This window comes from Ictidomys tridecemlineatus, chromosome 8, assembly GCF_052094955.1.
Source record: "Ictidomys tridecemlineatus isolate mIctTri1 chromosome 8, mIctTri1.hap1, whole genome shotgun sequence".
Lineage (NCBI taxonomy): Eukaryota > Metazoa > Chordata > Mammalia > Rodentia > Sciuridae > Ictidomys > Ictidomys tridecemlineatus.
Genome location: NC_135484.1, coordinates 8,249,843 through 8,271,507, shown reverse-complemented (window position 1 = coordinate 8,271,507; position 21,665 = coordinate 8,249,843). Strand labels below are relative to the sequence as shown.

The following is a 21,665-nucleotide window of genomic DNA, read 5'->3' as shown; positions in this document are numbered from 1 at the left end:
TTGAATGATGGATTTCTCATACTTTCTTCACCCTAGTTTTCTACACATTATCTGTGTGATGTTGTCCCAGGGATTTAGTCCTTTGGGGCTTCACCTGACAATCAAAAGGTTAGAATCAAACCATCCCAGTCCTTGCAGCACAGAAATGCCATGAATGCTCCGGGTCCCTTGCAGCGCTGTGGGTGGTGGCAGGGTCTTGGTAAGAGACTGTCAGCAGAGGGAGAGACTGTCTACCACTCACCTCTGCTTGGTGGTGACCAGCCAGTTCCTGAAGAGCAGGAGGCGCCTCCTGGTGGTCTTGGGGCCTGGGGTCAACACCACAGGGCTCTGGAGGCCAGGCATGGCATGCTCGCAGGGCAGGGTCTCTGCGGACTCCTGGCTTCTCCTGGGGGGAGAGTTGGGGTCAGTCTCTGAGGGTAACTCAGTGGAAGCCAGCACACACAGTCGCATCCAGGATGGATGCAGCAAGACACCGCTCCTGTTTGGCTCCACCAGGTGGAGATTAGCAGGGGAGAGAGCCAGGGGCCAAACTGTAGTTTTGCTTCTCAAATGTGAACTTTGTAAAAAAGAGATTTACAATAAAGCACAGCAAAGTGAGTATTGTTGGACCCACTTCCAGGAACAGCTGATATGTGCTTGTCGTGTCCATGTTAAGAATTCCTCTGAGAATTTTAATCTAAGGAAATACTTTTCAGACTTTTTTTTTTTTAAAGAGAGAGTGAGAGAGGAGAGAGAGTGAGAGAGAGAGAGAATTTTTAATATTTATTTTTTAGTTCTCGGCGGACACAACATCTTTGTTGGTATGTGGTGCTGAGGATCGAACCCGGGCCGCACGCATGCCAGGCAAGCGCGCTACCGCTTGAGCCACATCTCCAGCCCACTTTTCAGACTTTTTTTACACCATAGCACACACAGTGGAGGGTAATTATTCAGGTCACGTGTTGAGGTAAGCCAAGGCAGCTCAGGCCACTGGCCCACCCAAGGAACTGCTCAGAGCTGAGAGGATCAATAGCGTGGTTTGTCCTAACTCCTTTGTGGAACATGCTGGAAGCTCCTGCTCGCTCATTTACCCAGCAGAAATTTTCCCCAAAGGCAGAGAAGGTTAGCTATAGGCTCCTGCCGAATCTGAACAAATCCTCTAAATGAGAGTTTCTTTCCTTGAATGGTCTTCTTCCACATGCTGTTTCTAGCTCCTGCTCACAGCCAAATTCTTTCCATTCTACAAACAGCCAAAGTAACTCTTTGAGCTTAATCTTTTGCACAGAGAAACTTCTATTTCATTCAAACATGATATTTGAATAAAATTGTATTGGGACTTAAGGACACATTTCTGTAATTCAAAACACAAACACTGAAAATGTCAGTACCCTGTAATTTCCAAAAATCAATTATGTGGCACGAGTCTTTGATTTTGCCCCTGACAACAGGTTCCCCATCAAGGGCAACTGCTCCCCGGCCTTTCTGCCCACCAGACACCTCCCACTCAGCATTTCCCTCACCTCCAGGCACTGTCCATAAATGACACAGCCCCAGAGAAGAACTGGGGGCGGGAGGCAGGGGGTTTCAGCCCTTGCTGAAGACTGGTTGACTGTTCAGGGAGAGAACAGCGTAGAGAAACTGGGGCTCAAACCATGGGGCACGGGACCCAGAACTTCCTGTTCTGCTTTTAAACGTTTTCTGGTTTCCTCTGAATTTATTTGGGGAAAGGATTTTCCTTATATTTGAGGGATAAATAACTCACCAGAATGGAGGACCACTTGGTCCACCTATAGCTAACTTTACAACCTTTGGGGAAGACTTCTGCGGGGTAAGTGAGTGAGCAGGAGCTTCCAGCATGTTCTACAAAGGAGTTAGGACAAAGCCACACTATTGATCCTCTCAGCTCTGAGCAGGACCTTGGGTGGGCCAGTGGTTTACCTCAACGTGTGACCTGAATATTACCCTCCACTGTGTGTGCTACGGTGTAAAAAAGTCTGAAAAGTATTTCCTTAGATTAAAATTCTCAGAGGAATTCTTAACATGGACACGACAAGCACATATCAGCTGCTCCTGGAAGTGGGTCCAACAATACTCGCTTTGCTGTGCTTTACTGTAACCCCCCCCCCTTTTTTTTTTATAAAGTTCTCATTTTGAACTTTATGGTTTGGTCCACCTGGTTCTCCCTTCAGAGCTGCCTCACTGTCTAGCCTACAGTAGCCGTCTTTAGCTCCTGAGGGGATCTGGCTGTGGTGTTGCCACCTGTAATCTCAGCTGCTCAGGAGGCTGAGGCAGGAGGATCACAAATCTGAGACCAGCCCGGGCACAATGGTACTTGAGGGAATCGCTCTGACCTCCGGCCCAATTCCTCCAGCCACCTGCAGATTTAAAGCAAATGAGAACACCCAGCTGATATGGAACCTCTGGGGGAGTGGGTAAAATATTTGAATAGTTTCATTAGGATGTTATAAACCAGACTGAGATCACAGGTCTGCATCTGTCAGATAAGCATAGAGTGGCCACGTCCAGAAACAGGAAGCAAAGGAAGTTTCTTCCTTGAGGGATCCCTGCCGAGCGCCTGGTCCTGGGGTGGCCGGGAATTCTGTCTCCTCTCCTGGGATTTCTGTTCCCCTGTCCTTCCTCTGCCCTCTTTCCCTCATTTCTTTGGGACCCCAGCAGAGCTGCCAGCTTCCTGGGGCTCTACTTTTCTGACACACACAGAGACTAACCCGAGTGAGTGATGTCATGAAAACAGAAAACCACCCGGCGCCTCGTGTTAACCAGATTTCACAACAGAGGCCTCGGCCTCTCGCCTGGGGAAATTTTTATAACACGCTGAAATAGGAAACAAGTGACGTAGCTAATACCTGGCGAACGGAAACAACTTTGCCCGTTGCCTCTCTGGGCGGTGACAAATTTCCAGCTGACAGTGGGCTGGCTGGTGGCTCTTGCAGTGCAAGTGCTGCTGGCCTTGGCTTCTGGGACCTCACCTTCTCTCCTGAATGCTGCAGGGGAAATGGTCTGGTGTGCGGTCAGCTCGTGGCCGGAATGAGTTTGGGGGGTGCATCCTGGTGGGGGTGGAGCAGGGAGGTGTGCTCCTCCAGTCTCTCCAGCCCGAACTCCATCACCCGCAGTGGGTTTGGCATAAAGGAACAGAGCCGGATTAAGTATTTGGGGCTCTCCGAGTAACTGGTGACTTTGTTAAAAAAATTCGCAGACGAACTGATTTCTGAAATCAGGGACTGAGCAGGAAGCTGTCCTTCCTTGGGGGCCTGGGGTTCGAGGTGCACAGATGTGGGTCTTCTGTTCCACCCGGCTTGGGCTGGGCTGCACACGAAGACCCTGTGCATGGAGCCTGGGGCACGCAGCTCTCAGCAGCAGCCGTGGAAGGCTTGCCCAGCACTGCCCCAGAGCCCCTCCTCTCCACTCATCCCTCGCTCCTAATGTTCACCCTCAACTCGACTCAGCCTAAGGCACAAGTTACCATTTCCTTCAGTGGGGCTAAGTTTATGGCTGCCTGTCACGTGCGGGCTTAACCTCTTTACCCTTGTTGTTTTTCAATCCTCGAAACACTCTGTAGAGTTGGGCCCACCTTGCAGATGAAGAAACCAAGGCTCAGCAACCTCAAGCAGTCTGCAGGTCCCACAGCTCCCACACGGCAGGGCTGAGAGCGGGAGGAGGTCTGTGTGGCCCTGGTGACCTTCCCTTGGAGTCCATCTGCTAAGTATTTCCCATTCTCTGCTTCCTTTTCTTTTTAGTTGCCATTGCTGAAGTTCTGTGCTCTTGGGGGCAGGTCACCCACATTATTTCCAATATCTTCTTCCTCCTCTTCTTCTTTTTCTTTCTCTTTTTCTTTTTCCGACATTTTCTTTATTTCACATCTTAACTCCCTCAACTCTCTGTCCCCTCCACAAAGCTGCTGGGGGAAGCTTCTGCATGTGTTTAACCCGTTGCCAGGCTTCCTACCTGCAGTGCTGCCCTCTCTGTGTGACAGCGCCCTGAAGCTCTTGAGGGGCCTCTTCCCATTTCAACCCAGGGATGGTGTGCACTTTGGAGACCCAGGGACTGTGTGCAGTTTGGAGTGGGTGTCTGTTTGCAAACTGCTATTGCCTGATTATCCTGCTTGTCTATCTTCTCTATTGTAATGCACAAGGAATCTCACTCATTTCTGCATCCCTGGTAGCTGCTGGGATGTGGAACAGGCCCCAGGAATGAATGAGGCATTCAAGGACATATGGGGCTACATTCTTTTTTCCCCCATATTTTTTTAATTGGTGCATTATAGTTGTACATAATGGTGTTACACTATGTAACATATTCATATGTGCACTCGGTATCACACTATAATTTGGCCAGCATCACTCCCCAGTATTCCCCGTTCCTCCCACCTCCCCGCCACGTCCCTTTCCTCTACTCTACTGATCTCCCTTGTTTTCATGAGATTTCCCAACCTTTCTTTTCCTTTTCCCTCTCTAGTTCCACATAGGATAGAAAACATACAACCCTTGACTTTCTGAGTTTGGCTTATTTTACTTAATGTATTGTTCTCAAGTTCTACCCATTTTTCCTGCAAAAGACACAGTTTTATTCTTCTTTATGGCTGAATAAAACTTGTGAAACTACGTTACACCTTTCTGTGTCTTGCTTAATTTGCTTTCCACTGAGGTCATCTCGATTCACTTCATCCTGAGCCATCACCTCCTGTGGCCATTTTGAAGTCAGGGGCAAATTGTGGAACGATGTGGAAGTACCAGGCTGGGGAACCTGGGGGTGGTGGGAATCCATCCAGATCCCTACCTGGATCAGTCACCTATGGCCTGTGTCCCAGGGTGGCCTGGTGGGGAACATTCCTACACAGTCCTTCAACACAGCAGTCCTTCAAGGCCAGCACACTCCTGAACAATAAAAACAAATGTTTTCTGAGCACCTACTATGTGCCAGCGAGGGCTCTAGGTGCCAGATGGAACTAGCAGAAAGTGCCTAACTTTTATTCGGAATGATATTAAAGGTCCCATTCTTTCCTTCTCTGTTCTAAAATTGTCCAATGGACAAACATAGCAGAGATTGATGATATTTTCTCTTGTAGCTGGGGGTTGAACCCAGGGTCTTGCACATGCCAGGCAAGTGATCTATCACCAAGCCACCGCCCCATCCCCACTGGGTGTCTAGATTTTTAACTTTTTCCCCTGTTGGTATTTTATTCTTGAATTGCAGTAAAATGCAATTTAAAACCCAGCACGATGCCAACACCAGGACCTCTATATTTTCTACAATAACAACAATGCATGCTTTTTTTTTTCCCCCACAAGATTTAGAGTTCAAAGCACTTTTACTTGTGTTATCTCACTTGATTTTAATTCTTTCTGGTCCCATGAATAGGATGGAAACCCTCCAGCTTTGCTTATAGATGGGAAACCTGAAGCTCAGAGGAAAGAAGGGGCGGAGGATGATCAAGGCAGGGCCAGGTGGAAGTGGGGCCTCCACACTGGGCCTTCAGTCATGCGCACCAGTCAGAGTTGAAGACTGCGTCTTTCTCCCTGTAGGTGTCATCTAGAGCCTCCCACTTACATGAAGGCCACCATGGAACGTTCTATTTGCAGAGGCTGTCTGCTATGAGCTCACCCGGGGCTCAGGGGAAACACCACGGTCTTGGAGACGCCCACGTGTGTGAGCGGCAGGAAGAGGACCAGGTCGCCTGCAGAGGAGCTCGTGCTGGGCAGCCCACGGCTGGTGCTCAGGGTTGCTCTGGGCAGAGGAGGCCCAGCGCTGTGACATTTCACTCTTCCCAGCACAAACTGGTGAAAGAGACTAGGGTGGTTTGGAAGGGAAGCCAGACAGGGGAGGCAGAGGCAGAGGAAGGCAGCCCAGCCCTGGGGGCCTGGGTGGAGGAGGAGGGCTCCAGATGGTTGTCAAGCTCTTTATGTTGTATAAGAAGATTTTTTTTTTTTCATGAACATGTAAATAACATGTTCATCTAAAGCGAGGGTGTTCTTATTGCCCCCAGGTGGTTGTTGAGGTAGGGCCACACAAATGGCATTTCCTGGGGCCTTTCAAGGTACCATGGCATTTAGGGTGCTGCGCTTCTCCACTTGAGCAACACACTCTGGCTCTGCAAGCCCCTCTGGTCTATCAGAACCCAGATCAGATCCCACCTGTAGGTGGAACTGCTGGACCTTTCAGATTCCCCGGGCATCTCCCATTAAGCTTCCTAGCGCCTGCTCCATCTCTCACACCGTCTCCTGGCGACTGGCTCACCTGTCACTATGTTGATAGCTCCTCGAGAGTGGGGCCTTTGTTGTGTTCATTTTTATATTCCCAGCACCCATCTCTGTGCCAGGTACATGGAAGGAGTCCAGAGATCCTGCTTTGACTGGCAGTCTGCAACTGTAGTTGTGAAACCAGATCTGAGCTAAATCAGGTCAGGATTTAAAGACGTGGTTAGTCTGATTCACAGACTCTTTAAATGTCATTGGAGATGATCACTGGCATTTGGGTCTTTGTGCAAACAGGGCAGAAAATTCAATTATTGAGCACCTAAGGTATGCAAAGCACTCTACAGGATCCTGTGGGTAGGGGGAAGTTTCAAAGAGGATGAGGAATCGCCCCTTCTTCTGGGAGGTGTTTGTATTGTATCTGATTGGGTGAAGCTCAGAGGACATGTAAGGCCCCCAGCCTGGGTCACACCATGAGAACAGTGGCCTAGGTCTGCAGGGTTCCGGGCTGGAAGGCTGTGTGTTCTCAAACTGCACGTTCCAGATCAGCAGGCAGGACAAGCAGGTTTCTTTTCACGCATCCTTACAAGAGGAGCCAGCAGATCAACTGGGTCAGACTGAGGTAAATAAAAAAAGACTTAAGGATAGGTCGGAAGGAGACGTATGAGACACCCAGGAGTGGCCAAGATTCAATTCCAGGTTTAATGTACTTTCCCACCTGGATTAAGAGTCACTTTTGCTCTCCTTGACCCCAACCAGCACTACTCCATCAGTTATTAGGCCCTATCCACAGGTAAACCAATGTAGTACCGTGTTCAAAGGCAGAAGGAGGCAGAAAAAAACGACCCTCCACGCCATTGGGGGTCCACAAGTAAATGATCCCCTGCTCTGGGAGGGGCCCACTGCACAGTTAGCAACCCAGGGGGAATTAAAACACCCTCTTAGATCACGCCCCTGTGGATCTTCCCTGTGTAAATAGGCAGCTAAGCTGGAGCCAGGGCTTCCTCTCCAAAGCCCCCACTCCTCCCTGTCTCTCAGAGTGATCTGCGCCTCTCTGGTCTGTCCTCAAATTCCTTTCTGTGACGATCTCCAGGGCCCTCAAGCCTGGGTGGGTGGGGGGGACTCTCAGGACCCTCCTCCAGTGAGAGGATCACTTACTGGTGACAGAAGCACTTGAAGATGCTGGAGGAATCTGGGTCCCCCAGCGGAGGAAAAGGTCTGAAGTCCATCTGCATGAGGGACAGTCGCACACGCTGTAGTGCCACTTAGCTTCTTTATTCAAGACCAAAAACTGTTTATTTGACTTCTGTAAACTGGGTTTCCATTCTCATTCGTCCCTACTGTACATATTGGCTTATGACCGATCATTCGTGTCTCTTTTTACTTTTATTTTCGCAGGGCTGGCCATTGTGTCTTGACATTGAGCTACAGCCTCAGCCACCTATACTAGAATCTTTTATTTGAGGTTTTAAACACTAAAACGATTGTTTCAGTCACAGTGTGTAGATTTAGATACTTGGTTGTTGGCGAGCAAGTTGACAGTAACTCCAACCATTGTCTTAAGGGGCTGCCATTGTTCCTGCAGTCCTCCCTGGGAGGCACAGGAGGGGAGTGGCCTTCAGGTCAGTGGGGACCCCTGCCCCAGGCCAGACGCTCTGGCCCCCTGGAGGCAGTCATTCTCAGGCACTACTCAGACCCGCAGTCAGTTTCTCTGGTGTTTGGGGAGTTTGGAAAAGCAGTCTTCCTGTGCTTCACGAAGAAGCACGTTTCCGTAACTGTCCATCCTCGGTGCCCTAGGAACTCCCCAGGTCCCTGACCACACCTAGGTCCCAGCTAAAGGAGGCTTCAGCGGATCCCCAAGTGCAGGAGGCTCTGCTCCGGCCCCTCCTCCGCAGTCCCCTTCCTCTCTCTGCTCCCCTGCCCGCAACCTGGGCTCAGTCGGGGAAGCCACCTGCGGAGGGTCTCTCAGCAGAGGACAGGGCGGGGTATGCAAATGCCCCCTCAGCCTTTCCTCCCCCCAGCTCTCCCGGTCCTTCCCCAGAAGTCCCCACGACACAGCCTGTGACTCAGAGGTTCGGATCGCAGCTGTATAGCCTTGGTTCCCAGACGCCGGGCGACAACGAGGGCGAACACTGCCTCCCCTCCACCGCCGCGGCCAGCTGAAGCAGGGACTACGTCCGACCGGGTTCCAGGCTCAGCAGCGCGCTCCCGCGGTGAGTGCTCCGGCCTCCGAGGGCAGAGGGCGCCCTCTACAGGCGGCCCGGGGCGGTGCCGCAGCAGAGTGGCTGCAGTCGGGCGTGGAGTGAGTCCTGCCTCCAGGGCAGCCTAGGGTGGCCTTTGGGCCCCAGGAGAGTGTAGGGTGGGAAGGGGCTGCCGTGATATCACCGGACGCCACCTTTCCTGGAGGCCACTCTGGGCTTTCCCAATGCTGTCCACTGTCCGGTGTAGCTTTGATGGCTCCCAGACCCGCTCCTTCCAGTCATTTAGGTCCATCAGGTGCACTTCATGAAGAGCTGTAGGTAAGAGCCCAGGCTTTGGCGTCCACCACATCCGAACTGGGGTCCCAGTTTCTTACACTCTGTGCCGCCCACCGTCCCAAGTCTAGCTGGGGTGATCTCTGGGTCCACAGCCCAAGGAGGTTTTGAAGGGAATGGCTTCACCGTTGTCATGGTGAGAAGCATCTGGCCAATGACAAATGCCCAATCCCAGTCCAAGTTTTGTCCTGCCCAAGTTCCAGCCAGTGCTAAGTGAGAGCCTCAGGGAAGGATATTGAGGCTCATCAATTTTGGGCCAACTCAGTGAAGAAAAATTTAAACAACCTTCTTGGATTCACTGCACCTTACTTTTTGAACTTGTTTATTTCCTGCTCTTTGGTTCTTTTTGGAGTACACCCACATTGATGCCAAAAATACCTGAGTGACTCAATGAACAACCTGATGTCCTGTCCCTGGGATGCCATGTATCTGAGAGCAATCTGGGCCTTACTTACTGTCTACATAGTTCACATTCTGCTGCTGTGATGTGAGTGCCCAGAAATGAGATCAGCCAAGCCGGCAGCAGTGAGACCTCAGTGCAGAGAGAGGCTGGGTGGTTGGTGAGTTCTGGGATGGCAGTTCCCCTCAGTGCGTTTTCACCTACCTGGTGATTGTCCATGGCTTGCAAAAAATCTTCCTCCATCCAGCAGTCTGTGCTGAGGTACAGCTCTGGGCCAGGCTCTTGAGCTGTGGAAACAAAGCAAAGCGGGTTGGTCTTTGTCTCTGCCTTGGTAGGAAACAGCAGCTGAGCTCCAGGACAGGAGCACTCCTGTAAAGCATGTTCTTAAACAAGGCTTACAAAGCAAGCTCTCTCCTTGTTACCACCATCTGTCCTGCCGTGCTGTTGGGAGGGAGTTACACCTAAGTCAGAATACGTTCACCTGGTGAGATGATAGGTAAGCCAGACCCAGTCCAAGGGCTGGGCCGTGGACCCTTTGAGAGCTCCAGTGGTTGAACTGCTGTTAGACCATCAACCCAGTTTCGCACAGAGCAAAAGCTGTGGTAGCACAAGCCATTGCCGTCACCCTGGCTGAGGAGCCACCAGGGCTGGAGAGATGAAGCAGAAATGCTCCCTCCCAGGCCTAGTCCCTTAATCAGGAGCCCTGACTTCTGGGTCTCCAGTTTACCACCTCTCTGTCCTGGTGTGCCGTCCCTGCTCTTCCATGTGCAGCCACTGGACGACCATAAGCAACACCCTGACTGCAGGTCTTCACGTCTTTCCTCCACCGTGGGCTGCGTTCATCTCAGTGAGTCTTGTTCTCCACCCTGTTGGGAATGGCTGCAGGACCCTGCCGGCACTCTGCTGTATTCTGTCATTCACCCCTTATGTCCTCTGGTTACTCCCAGTTTGTAGGCCGTAAGGAATCCCCAACAGGTCCTGGGGGCATCACTGCTTCCCAGGCTGGAGGTGGTGATGGGCCGTGCAGAGCACTGGGCATCTTCCTGCCGGTGGAATGAGGCCCCCAGCTTGGTCACCCATTTTTGGTCACCTTCCTTCTAGGTGTGGTGCCAGATTTCAGTGCAAGTAGATTTCCCTGAACATCAGAACTGCTGACCACCAAATGCAAAGACCTATCCCAAGGTCAAACAGAAGTCATATTCACTGTTGGCTCCCCAGCCCCCCAGGATAAATAAGATAAGAATAGGGAGATGGTATAGGTCTCACTGCAGGTGAACTTGAGGGTAACCGAGGAGCCAGAAGAAAGGAAGACTGGGAACTGGACTGAGGGCTGCAAAGCTGTTGGGTGTGAGGCAGGGAGTCAAGGTCCCCCAGAGGAGGAGGCACTGTTGGGCTAGGACCCAGAGCCTACCACCGCCCATAGAAAGGCATCCTTTTACAAAGGCTTTCTTTCTTTTTATGACTTTTATGGGTACATTGTATACATAATTGTAATTACATATAACAATGGGTGTCATTGTGGCATATCTCTGCAGGCACATAGCTAATTTGATCAGCCTCATTCCCCAGGGCCTCCCCCTCCCTCCCCTCCCTCCCCTGCTTCCTTCCTTCCACGGATCTCCTTTTGTGCTGTATTTGTCCATGGACGCAGCATCATGGGGTCAATTTTGTTTCCCAGAACTTCCCCTCCTCCTCCGCCTTGTCCCCTTCCTCTGCTCTATCTGTCTATGTCCTAGTTTGGTTTCCTTTATCACAGCACAGTTCCTAATAGCCAAGTTATGGAGCCAGCCTAGGTGTCCGAAAATGGATGAGTGGAAGAGGAAATGTTGTCTCAACATACAACGGAGAAAGCTCTGAATAAAGATTCGGCCATGAAGAAGAATGAAAGCATGTCTTTTCTAGGAAAATGGATGGAACTTGAGAGCATTATGTCAAGTGGAGTGAGCCAAACTCAGAAAGTCAAGGGTCATATGTTTTCCCTCCTATGTGAAAGCTAGAGAGAAAAAAGCAGAGGTTTTCTTGGCCAGCTAAAAGGCCAGCATCCCGTGGAGGTGCTCCCACTCAACTGTTCCCCTGGACGGACGACCTGACTTCGTCCCCACTTGCCATCTGGTTTTTACCGGAGAGAAGCAAAGTGAGTGTGAAGATCCTAGAAAAAATCTCTTGGAAGACCGCAGGATGCGACTTCACATGCCAGTGGTCCAGCCCTGCGACCCAGTGGAGGGTTTTTGGAAACTTCACCCCAGTCTCGCCTGGTCTTTCCTGCCGTCCTTCCCAAAGAGGCCAGGGCTAGAGAGGGAAAGGTGGCTTTGTTAGGAGGAGGAGCTCATGCAGGACGCATGTCTGTCACAGTGATGCTCAGGTGCACCTGTCAGCCGCTGTCTTGTGGGGTGGGCGGGGAAGAAGTGGCTTCCCCTTCCTACTTCTGAGTCATCGGTCAGGTATAAACCATGCCCCTTCCCTCACACGGCCACCCCGCGAGGCACCCGATAAACGCCCTGGCTCAGCGTGTAAGCAGGGGGTTGCTCCCAGCAGACTCTGCAGAGCAGCTGGTTGCAGCTGAGCACCTGCCCAGTGTGTGTGTGGGGTCCCTGGTGCCCCACCGCCAGGTGGCCTCTGCTGGTCTTCCTCAGCCTTTCCCCACTGACTTCCTGAAAGTCAACCCTGCTGGGATCCCGGGAGGCAGCAGAAGGCTCCGTACACCTATGACGGTGCCCTGGGCGGGCACACAGGGACACAGAAGAGACCAGAGAGGGAGGGATGCCTGAGGACCAGCAGGTTTGCCTTGTGAACCCAAGAATGGCTGAACTGTGTCCTCCTCTCTACAATGGGATGCCTCGTGTTTATTCCTGAATTTTCTTGCTTCTGTCAGGAATCTGATCAGAGTTGAAGTCAGTTTTCTAAGCCTTGAAATGAAATACTTAATTTTCCCATGAAAGGAAATGAAAGTCTCAGAAACGAAGTGGGAGAGGTTTTAGGGTGTGTGTAGGAGGCTACAGGTGCTCTCCTTGTCCTCAGAATACTCCTGCCGTTTTACTCTTTAAAATGTGCAGTATGATTGCTTCTGAGATAGGTGTATAGCATGACTCACGTGCTAACACCTCCGCCCAATCTTCTTGGCTGTCTTGCCTTGGACAGAGGTTCCCCAAGGGGGACGGTGTCCTCTTATCCGGTCTCCCACTCCCCAGAGCCAGGTGTTTCCTAAGTGTGCCCGGGGCTGTTGAAAGGACATGTCAGTTGGGCAACTAGACTGTCTGTGCGTGGGGGGCAGGAACCGGCCTGTCCTGTTCACCCTTTCTTGTCCAGTTCACTGTGCATCTCTGACTTCAGGGCAGTGGCCAGTCACGTAACTGCTAATGAGTTTCCTCATCAAATGGAGTTCTACATGGGCCTGCGTGAAAGGGCAGATGGCCCAATAGGCAGCCCCGGGAAAGGCCAGTGAAGAGGAGCTGGGGGACTGGGAGGGCAGGGAAGGCTTCCTGGAGGAGGCGAGTTATGAGCAAGACCCAGAGGTGCCAGCAGGACCAGGGAAGGGGTGGGAATGGGCCAGGCCTGCTCAGGTCCTGGGGAACAGGCTAACCATCTGCCTGGAGGAGGAGCAGAGAAAGAAAACAGGAGGGTGACTGCCTGAGGGGCAGATCCCACATTCAGGAGGTGACTATGCACGGTAGGGTGGCTGGCCCATCCTAGATAACCCTGAAGAGACCCCAGAGTCAGAAACACTGTGCATTGCCAGCTGCAAGAGTGCCTCCCGCCTGCCACCCCCTCCCGCCTGCCCCACCCCCTCCCGCCTGCCACCCCCTCCCGCCTCCCTCTGCTACACAACCCCCCCACCCCCCCCCCCCTGCACTTGCCCTTTCTAACCCTGCCGTGGGCAGAGAGGGAGGTGCAGGGACTTTTCAAATGATCTCCCGATGCGACTTCCTGCAGAGGGCCTTATAAACCTGGCATTCTCTTGGTCCTTATAAACTCCCCTCTGCCCCACCCCCAAACGCCTTCCCTCTCGCTGGGCTCCAGCTTGAGGAGAACTGACGGCCACCCTGGACGCAGGGGCCTCCTGCTGGTGAGACTTGGCAACTACAACATCTGCACACACCTCCTCACCCAGAGCCAGGTGTGGCCACGCTCCAGGGAAGCTGGCCCACCATCGCTCAGTGGGGACCTCTCCGCTGTGTGGTGCTTCACCTCCGGACCCCTCTCCCTTTAAAGACCCATCCTGTCCTCAATTACATCTACCCGTCTTCCCAAATGGGCCTGTCCTGGGTCACATCTCCTTGGAACCTTGCTCCTGTGGCTCCCCCACAGTCAGAGCTAAGTGCACTGATGGTGAATTCCCAGGAGCAGGCAGGAAGGTGGCCTGGCCTGGGCTTCCAGCTCTGCCACTTACTAGTTGTGTGGCCTTGTAGCTGCCTGCTCTGGGCTTGAGTTTTCTCCTGTGTGAAGCAGGGATGATGATCAGCAGCCACCACAGGGGATGGTGGTGGAGCAAACGGGGTCTGCCGTGCCGGACGTCAGCCACCGTGTTCAACAGTCGGGACTCTCGGCAGGGCTGGTGCTACTCCCCCACCCTCATCATCCGCGTGGCCAGTCTTCTCCACCCACCAAAGCAGCTGCCTTCAATGCAACTGGAGCCGTCCCCACCCCAGCACTGTGTCACCAAGGGCTGGGGCTGATGCTCCAATTCTGGTGAGGAGGCTGGGACAGGTGTGTTCTTGGGCACCGGCTGACAGCCAGCAAGTGGACAATATACTATTTATAGCGTCCTCTGAGGTTCATCGCTAATGTTACCTGATATTTATGTACATCTGCCTCTCCCTGAAGCTGTCCTGCTCCCAATTTTGTTGCTACCAACCAACGTGTGCATGGCTGTCACCACCCTCCTGACCCCCAGGGTTCAGGGTTGTCACTTAAAATCCCTAAAACCCAGTGACCCGGCCCAGCCCCACCTCCGGGCTTCCGTCACTTCCCCTGCTGCAGTCCCAGCGGCCTCACTGGTCAGCTGGCCTCCCAGAGGCCCTCCGCTCTGTGGCCTCGCTGCCTTTGCAGCTCTGCTCCCCCACCAGGACGCGACTGCCACCTCCTCCCACCCCACACCCCACTTCACCAGTTACTCCGTCACCCATGCAGCCAAAGGCTGAGGCCTGTCAGATCTGCACTGCTGCCCCCACCACCTCACCTTGGGCCAGAAGGCCATGTCTCCTCCCTGCATTCCCTTAGCATTCATAGCATTCTTCTAGAATGTTCTCTTTGTGTTAGTGTCTCATCACAGATACTGCATTGTGAGTTACTGCATTGTGAGTTACTGCATTGTGAGTTACTGCATTGTGAGTTACTGCAATTTGCTCTTTGTAACACTGTCATTCGTCCTCGCAGTATCCCGCCAGAGGCTTGCAAATCACATCTGATGTTTGCTGAGTTGAATAATTTTCATTCTTTCAAACGATTGAGTTTTACCATTAACTCCCTAAATAAGCATTTCCCTGTGGTATAAATTCATACCAGTATGACACCTATAAACCCTGAGTCGGGACAGGCGGTCGGTCTCTTGGTCAGTGTCAGGGCTGGGACAGCAGGTTCACCCTGCTGGCTTCCTGGCTGGGTGGACCCCATACAGTTGCTGTGAGGAAAAACGGTCAGTCTGTGTGACATCAACGAGGAGAGCGTGTGTCACAGAGGGAGTCTTCAGTGTATTCAGCTGCCATTCCCATTCCCCATCCCCGGGCAGGAAGCCAGGGGCACTTCACCACCAAGCTACATTCCCCAGCCCTCTTATATTGTTAATTGTGAGAGGTTCTCACTAAGTTGCTGAGGGTCTCGCCAGGTTGCTGAGGCTGGCCTCAAACTTTTGATTCTTCTATCTCAGTCGCTAGAATTACAGGAGGGCGCCACCAGGCCCCCAGCCCCGTTATTCCCCCTCCCTGGCTCTGACCCTGCGGAAGTCTGGCACCGTTCGTGTCTATAGTACAGCACTGTGTAGCATGAGCAGCTTGTATGGAGTGCGTAGCATGTGTGAAGCATATGTGCAGTGTGTGGCACATACACAGTGCGTATGACATGTATACAGTGCCATGCAACATGTATGAACACACATTCAGTATGTGACGTGTGCAGGGAGGAGCATAAGTGAGTGAGAGACATGTGCACTGAATGTGTGGCACACATGAAGTGCGTGTGCAGCACACTGTGATGTGTGGCACACCATGTAATGTGTGCCATGTGTTTAACATGTGTGCATTGTGAGTGTAGCATATGCAACTGGAAAGTCACCCACTCTGGCTCAAGATGGTGCTGGAAATTCCCAAAGAAAAGATTTATTTCTTCTCTAGGCACCTCTCATGGGGTTATTTTCCAGCAGGGCCATTAGCTAGGAAGGAAAGGATTTGCTGAGTACAGCCCATGCTGCAGGAGATCTTCCCAGCATTCGCCTGTGAGCGTCTGACAGAATGGATGAAGATACCCAAGAGCCTCACAGTGCATCACTTATGATCACGTCCACCTACATTATTTAGTTAATTTTCACAAGGACATCACAAAGGCACTCTCTTCATTTAAGACACTTAACACACAAACAACAACAACAATAATAAAAGCCACTGAGATTCAGAGAGGTCAGTTCAATTATCTGGGGTCATACAGCTCTAAACAGTGGGATGACTGGAGGCAGCCACCAGGTCACATGATTTAATGGATTCTTCTGCACTTTCCATCTTTAAATAGAAAGTCCTATCTTCATAGGACACAGCAATTCTACTCCTTTGGTATACCCCAAGATAACTGAACATATGTCCACACAAAAACATGTACACAAATATTTGCAGCAGCACTGTTCATACAGCCCCAGAGTGAAAAGAACCACAGAGCCTATCAGTTGATAAACAGAGAAGCAAAATGTGGCTGATCTACAAAATGCAGCACTATTCTGCTGTACAAAGGAATGAAGAGCTGAAGCATGTCACAACCCGGGAGCCCTGAGACATTGCGCTAACTGAAAAAAATGTCAGACACGAAAGGCCAGGTGGTGTGTGGAACATAAATGGAATAGGCAAATCCGCAGAGACAGAGAGAGGCCCGTGGTCACCAGGGCAGGAGGAGAGGGACAGCTACCAGCACATGGTTGCATTTTGGGTGGTGAAATGTTCTGGAATTAGATAGTGGGGACGGATGTAAGAAAGGATAAAACCAGCTGGGCCCCATGGCACATGCCTATCATCCCAGTGGCTCAGGAGGCTGAGGCAGGAGGATCACGAGTTCAAAGCCAGCCTCAGCAATGGTTAGGTCTAAGGAACTCAGTGAGACCCTGTCTCTAAATAAAATACAAAAAATAGGGCTGGGGATGTGGCTCAGTGGTCGAATGCTCCTGAGTTCAATCCCCGGTACACCCCCTCCAAAATAAATAAATAAATAAGTAAAGGATAAAACCAAAATACTGAATAATAATTTAGTGTCATGAAGGGTCAGTAATTCTCTTTGCCACTTTGTCTGTAGTCCCATCCATCAGAGGAACATTTGGGTTGAGAAATGCCTCTTTAAAAAGGCCAAGGGCTTACCAAAGCCATGGGTTATCTGTATTACAAAGGTTTTGTTTCTCTCAACACTTAAGAGTAGTAGAAAGACTACTTGGAAAGCAACTCTTCAGGAAGGAGGAACAGTGTTAGGGATCCTCTGTTCCCCTCTGCCAGAGCCCAGCACCACCTGAGGCTAGTTACCAACCTCTCTATGCCCCAGTTTCCTTTCAGTAAAATCAACATAATGAAAGCCCTTTTCACCCCATCAAGTCGGTAGGGGTGTTACTGGGCTTAGGACAGTGCCCACCACTCAGCAGAGGCTCAAAACTAGTTGACATAAGCAATCATTTCAAGAATCTGATAAGGACTCTAAGCAGTAGGCTTACCCTCTTGGAAAGGTCACTGTAAGCCACATTCTGTATTCTTCTAGATGGTTTTCCAGTTCACCCCCCTCCCCATTTGTCCACCTGTCAGGAAAAGATTTGTTACAACCCGCAAAAGAAAACTAGTTCTACTGTAAACTATATCCTATTTCTGTGCCTGATGGAAATGAAATTTCCAAATGAGCAACACTTTTGTGACTTTACACACATTCTGAGGACCACAGTTCCGTGTGTGGAAGGCACTGGGGTGGGTAGTTTTTCCTGGTGAGGATTTAGTTCTCACACTCAATCTTTTTGTTTGGTAGGGCATCCCCAGTTGAGCCTTAGATTTGAGCAGATAATTCCAAATCCATGGAATGCAGAGCGATTCCTTTCTAAAGAGGTGCAGGAGCAGATGACTCAGCCTCCGGCTCAGGGAGTCAAGGGCCCGAGAACTTTCTGAGGAGCAGGTATTCCCCCAGTTCTGAGGGATCACTGCTGAATAAGACAAGGGTCAGAAGAGCATGTCCCGTGACGTGGGAGAGCCTTGCCAAGTGGAGCCGACTCTAAGAGGAATTCCAGGGCTGGGTACCTCTGGAAACTTGGCAGGGGAGATGTGAGAGAGGCATTCCTGGGCTGTCACTTGGCAGCATTTCCCTGATGGCACACAGCATTGCGATGGAATCAACTGGCATCGAAAAATAGAACACCTTTGATGATGTGCTGCTGCTTTCCACAAAGGCGGCCAGAGGGATCCTCTTCTTGCGGCTCTGCAGAAGAGTCATCTTGAAGCACGGCAGGCTGGTTCTGAGTTCCAACCAGCGGGACTTGGAATGTGGGTGACCTCCCGAGCAACAGTTGTCTTTGATATGTTGGGTTTTTAAAGTTGTATTTCGGCAGATGTGAAGTAGATGAAGAGTCAGGTTATAACAGGATAACTCCTCCCTAAACGTGTGGGAAATCCTCACGATTCACGGAAGCAGGGGGTCAGTGGGTGACAGAACGCCCTCCAACGTCAGAGGTGGAGACAGATGTGCTGGATCAGGCTGCCATCTGTCATACACTCAAGATCACGGCTGGCAAACTCCTGAGTGCAGCTGCTGGGGGCTACAGGGAAGGACTGGTATCAGGGCCTTGGCGGATGGGCCCATCAGGCCAAGCGGGAGGCGGAATCCCACCCGGTGTTGGGATGGTGGCATCGGGTGTCAACCCCACCCAGTCACTAGTGACATGTAGAGAGGCCCTGGCGCACTGTGAGGAACTGCTGCTCCCCCTCAGGCTCCCCCGTGGGCTTGGTGTGTGGCTTGTCATTCACACCACCACCAGCCCTTGAGGCTGTCTTTTCCTCCGTCTCCTTGGCTTGCCAAGAGAGCAAAGCACTGATCACCCTCCCAACTGCTGTGGCTGGGGTGAGCCGGCCGGGGTGGGGGACAACCAGTGGCTCCTCCCATCTCAGGTTTGTTTGTCCCCCCCCCCAGAAGGCTCCAGAAACTTCCCAAACTCCAGACCTCCCAGGCTCCAGAGATCACCCACAAAAGTGAACAAACATCTGAGTCACCCTTGAAAAAGGGGGATCCTTTCCTCCTCCTCTTAGTCCACGGAACAGCCTTCTTTCCCTTCATCAGAATAAAAAAGAAAAGAGCTCTTTGCAGAATGATTCTGTGGTTTGGAAAAAGCAGACAGCTGTGGCTGTGTGGGACAGGGGTTCAGTGCCCACGACCCCTTCCTGGTCTCCTGTGGCTGAGTCCCTCGGAGTCTAGTCACAGGGAACCTGTTTTCCTCCGAGAGCCTGCAGAGGCTTTCTCAGGATGACCTGGCCCTCTTTGTTGCCACAAGCATTTCAACCTACATATAATGGAAGGAACTTAACAAATGGACAAGCCAGAGACAAGAATATATAACTACAGAGAAGCAGCCTGAGAGAGCCAGGCCATCTCCCTGGTGCCTAGAGGCACGATGGAGGAGGATGCAGGGCAGGGCTGGTTCAGGAGGCCCAGGGAAAGGACAACTGAACTGCTGAACTGCAAACTAGATAGGCTCCCCTGTGTCCTTAGGGTCCAATGTATCATCTCTTGCAGAATCTGACACTGTAGCAATTTTGAGTATGTTCCCCTTAGCTCTGAAATTGTTTAAAGAAACAGAAGCAAAGAAGAATTTAGGTCACCTGAAATATAGGGAACACAGGTCTAGAAAATTCTTTTTTTTGTGTGGCGGAGGGACTGGGGATTGAACTCAGGGGCACTCAACCACTGAGCCACATCCCCAGCCCTGTTTTGTATTTTATTTAGAGACAGGGCCGTGCTGAGATGCTTAGCACTTTGCTTTTGCTGAGGCTGGCTTTGAACTCCTGCCTCAGCCTCTGAGCCACTATGATTACAGGTGTGCACGCCACCGTGCCCAGCTTAGGAGGCAACCTGCCTACAAGAAACATCACCAGTATGGCAGGGCATATACTTCCCTTGCTTTTATAAAAAGATCAAAATGGTTGAATTCTATAAATGATATTCTTTTTCCTTTTTTTTTTTTTTTTGCAAATGACCAGTTAGTTGGTAGTCACCCATCAGTTTGTCTGTGGGGTCTCCTCTGGGACTAAGGCTGGTGGCTTTCCACCCCTGTGGTCTCTCACAAGCTCTCTGTCTGGTTGGCAGCCACCCAGGTGCTCTTCCCTCCTCAGGGGCTGATCACCAGGAGGTGTCTTCGCTTCAACTTCTCAACTTCCTCCAGCCCCCTCCCCGGTGTGGCTGACTCTCAGTTTAAAGCAAATTGAATCATGTCACTGTCCTCTGGAAGAGTGGCTTGTTGTCACCCATGCCATATGCTCCCAGCTCGTCACAGAGACCATGGGCCTTCAGCACTCTGTTCCCTGACACCTTCCTCCTGAGACCCCAGACAGTACACTGCCCTGCCTGTAACCCCTCCCTGGCCCCTGGTCCTCTCCTCCCAGAGCTTTTCTGTCTTCCCTGGTGGGGAGCCTCCTTTGCAGCGCTCCCATTCCTCCAGGTGGAGCCCAGCACACTGCACAGGGGCGATTCTGCACTGGTCCATGCTGGCCATGAGCTCCGAGGTATGGCCAGACCTGTGCTCCAAGTGCAGCACTTGGTCAAAACTGGTGGCATGAGCAAGTGTCTGAATGACAGGGACACTACTAAACGCAACCCAAAAGAAAAAAAAAAAATCCAGAAAGCTTCTGTTCCATAGAGCATGGGTGGTGACATGGAGATTCCTGGTATGTTCTCTTTGAGTCTGTGACAAGCTCCTACTCTCCTTAGTGGCTAACAAACCCTGGGCCTTTGTAAATCTTACAAAGCTGGTTGGTTTTTGTTTAACAACTTCTGCTCTGAATTGGGGCTGGGATCATATGCTGCTGCCTCCCCTTTAAATCGGCTGACACTGGTCTGTCTACTTTAAATCACATACCACTTCCCTGGTCCCTTTGCTGCACGATGTATTATTTCACATAAAACACTATAGGGGTCTTTCTAAGAAAGAAGTCCACTCCTCAGATGAATTGAAGTTTCATTTTATTTGACTAGTGTCCCCTGAACATTAACAAGTACTGTTGATTTCAACTTAACATTTCTAAATTAATTAACAAATTGTAATTTGTCATCAAGTATTATCTAGGTGTTGCTCCTAATGCTGAAGTGATTGTTTTTGATCCTAAATTCTGAGACGGGTGTTCCTGAAAGTGTGATGGCTCATGATTTATCTTCTATGCTAATGTTTCTAGTAGAATTTTAAAAATCACTTGGAGCCTCTATTGCACTTTTCTGTGTGATCTACCCCCAGCACTTGGAGGAAGATGCCAGAATTAACCAGGAAGGGGCAGAGGACACACAGGCGAAGGAGAGTCTTGATTAGAATGTAAGAGGCCAGCTCTTAGGCTCCCCCAATGTCCCTTTATTTAGTTTGGTATTTCTAAATAAATATTTCTTTTAAAACTTAAAAGAGAAATACATGTTCGTTTTAGAAAAAGTAAAATTATGAGTGCTAAATAGACAACAAGCAACATCTACCCAAGTCCCCGCATCTCAGCTACTTGGTAACATTGGGAACCCTGCAAACATGGGCCGATTTTCCAGATACCACGTCAGCACCTCTAGATACCTCACAGCCAGACCCGGGTCGGTCAGGAGCGCTCAGGAGAACCAGCGGCTCCAGGTGGAGGCTATTTTCAGTCTCCTGGGGAGGGACACTTGCCATCTCCCACCTCCTCCAGTCGGAGGTCCCCCTACTTACCATGCCCATGGTGGCAGGGACGCTGTCGCGGCTTTCCCCCTGCGGTGCTCTGGGGGGCTGGGGACCAGGCATAGTGGTGCCTCCAGGGTGGCCAAGGGCTGAGTTTAGAGTCTCATGGTCAGCACCCTCGCTGGCCACTCCAGGCAGAAGTGCCCCAAGAAGGCCTCTCCGGGCAGCACGGGCCCTCCACGCATGCGCTCTGTCCTCCCTGCCAACTGGCTAGAAAGTAGCCATCTCCGTTCTCTCTTCTCTCCCCCTCGCCCCCCCCGCCAGATTCTTAGGAAAATCGTGCCACAAGGGTCTATTTTCAGCAAATGCTGCTCGGAGGGGAGGGTTAGGGATCGTTCTTGTGCAAAGCAGGTCACCGGAGCACCTCTCCCTGGGGAGGCCTCTGTCGGCAACTGCTGGACACTTACTGAGGGCACGACGTGGGCGGG

The 21,665-nt window shown here is 51.3% G+C and overlaps 1 protein-coding gene across 1 annotated transcript in view; it reads right to left on the bottom strand.

Moving 5' to 3' along the window:
• The window catches only part of LOC144365970 (uncharacterized), a 45,468-nt gene extending 23,967 nt beyond the window's left edge, over positions 1 to 21,501 (bottom strand). Inside the window, exons 1-3 of the mRNA XM_078018802.1 lie at positions 21,229 to 21,501; positions 9,327 to 9,409; positions 242 to 385 (exon numbers count right to left, since the gene is read on the bottom strand). Of these exons, the coding sequence (XP_077874928.1) occupies positions 242 to 385; positions 9,327 to 9,409; positions 21,229 to 21,300 (299 nt within the window). The 5' untranslated portion in view covers positions 21,301 to 21,501. The remainder of the gene's footprint in view (positions 1 to 241; positions 386 to 9,326; positions 9,410 to 21,228) is intronic.
• Positions 21,502 to 21,665: the final 164 nt, after the last annotated feature.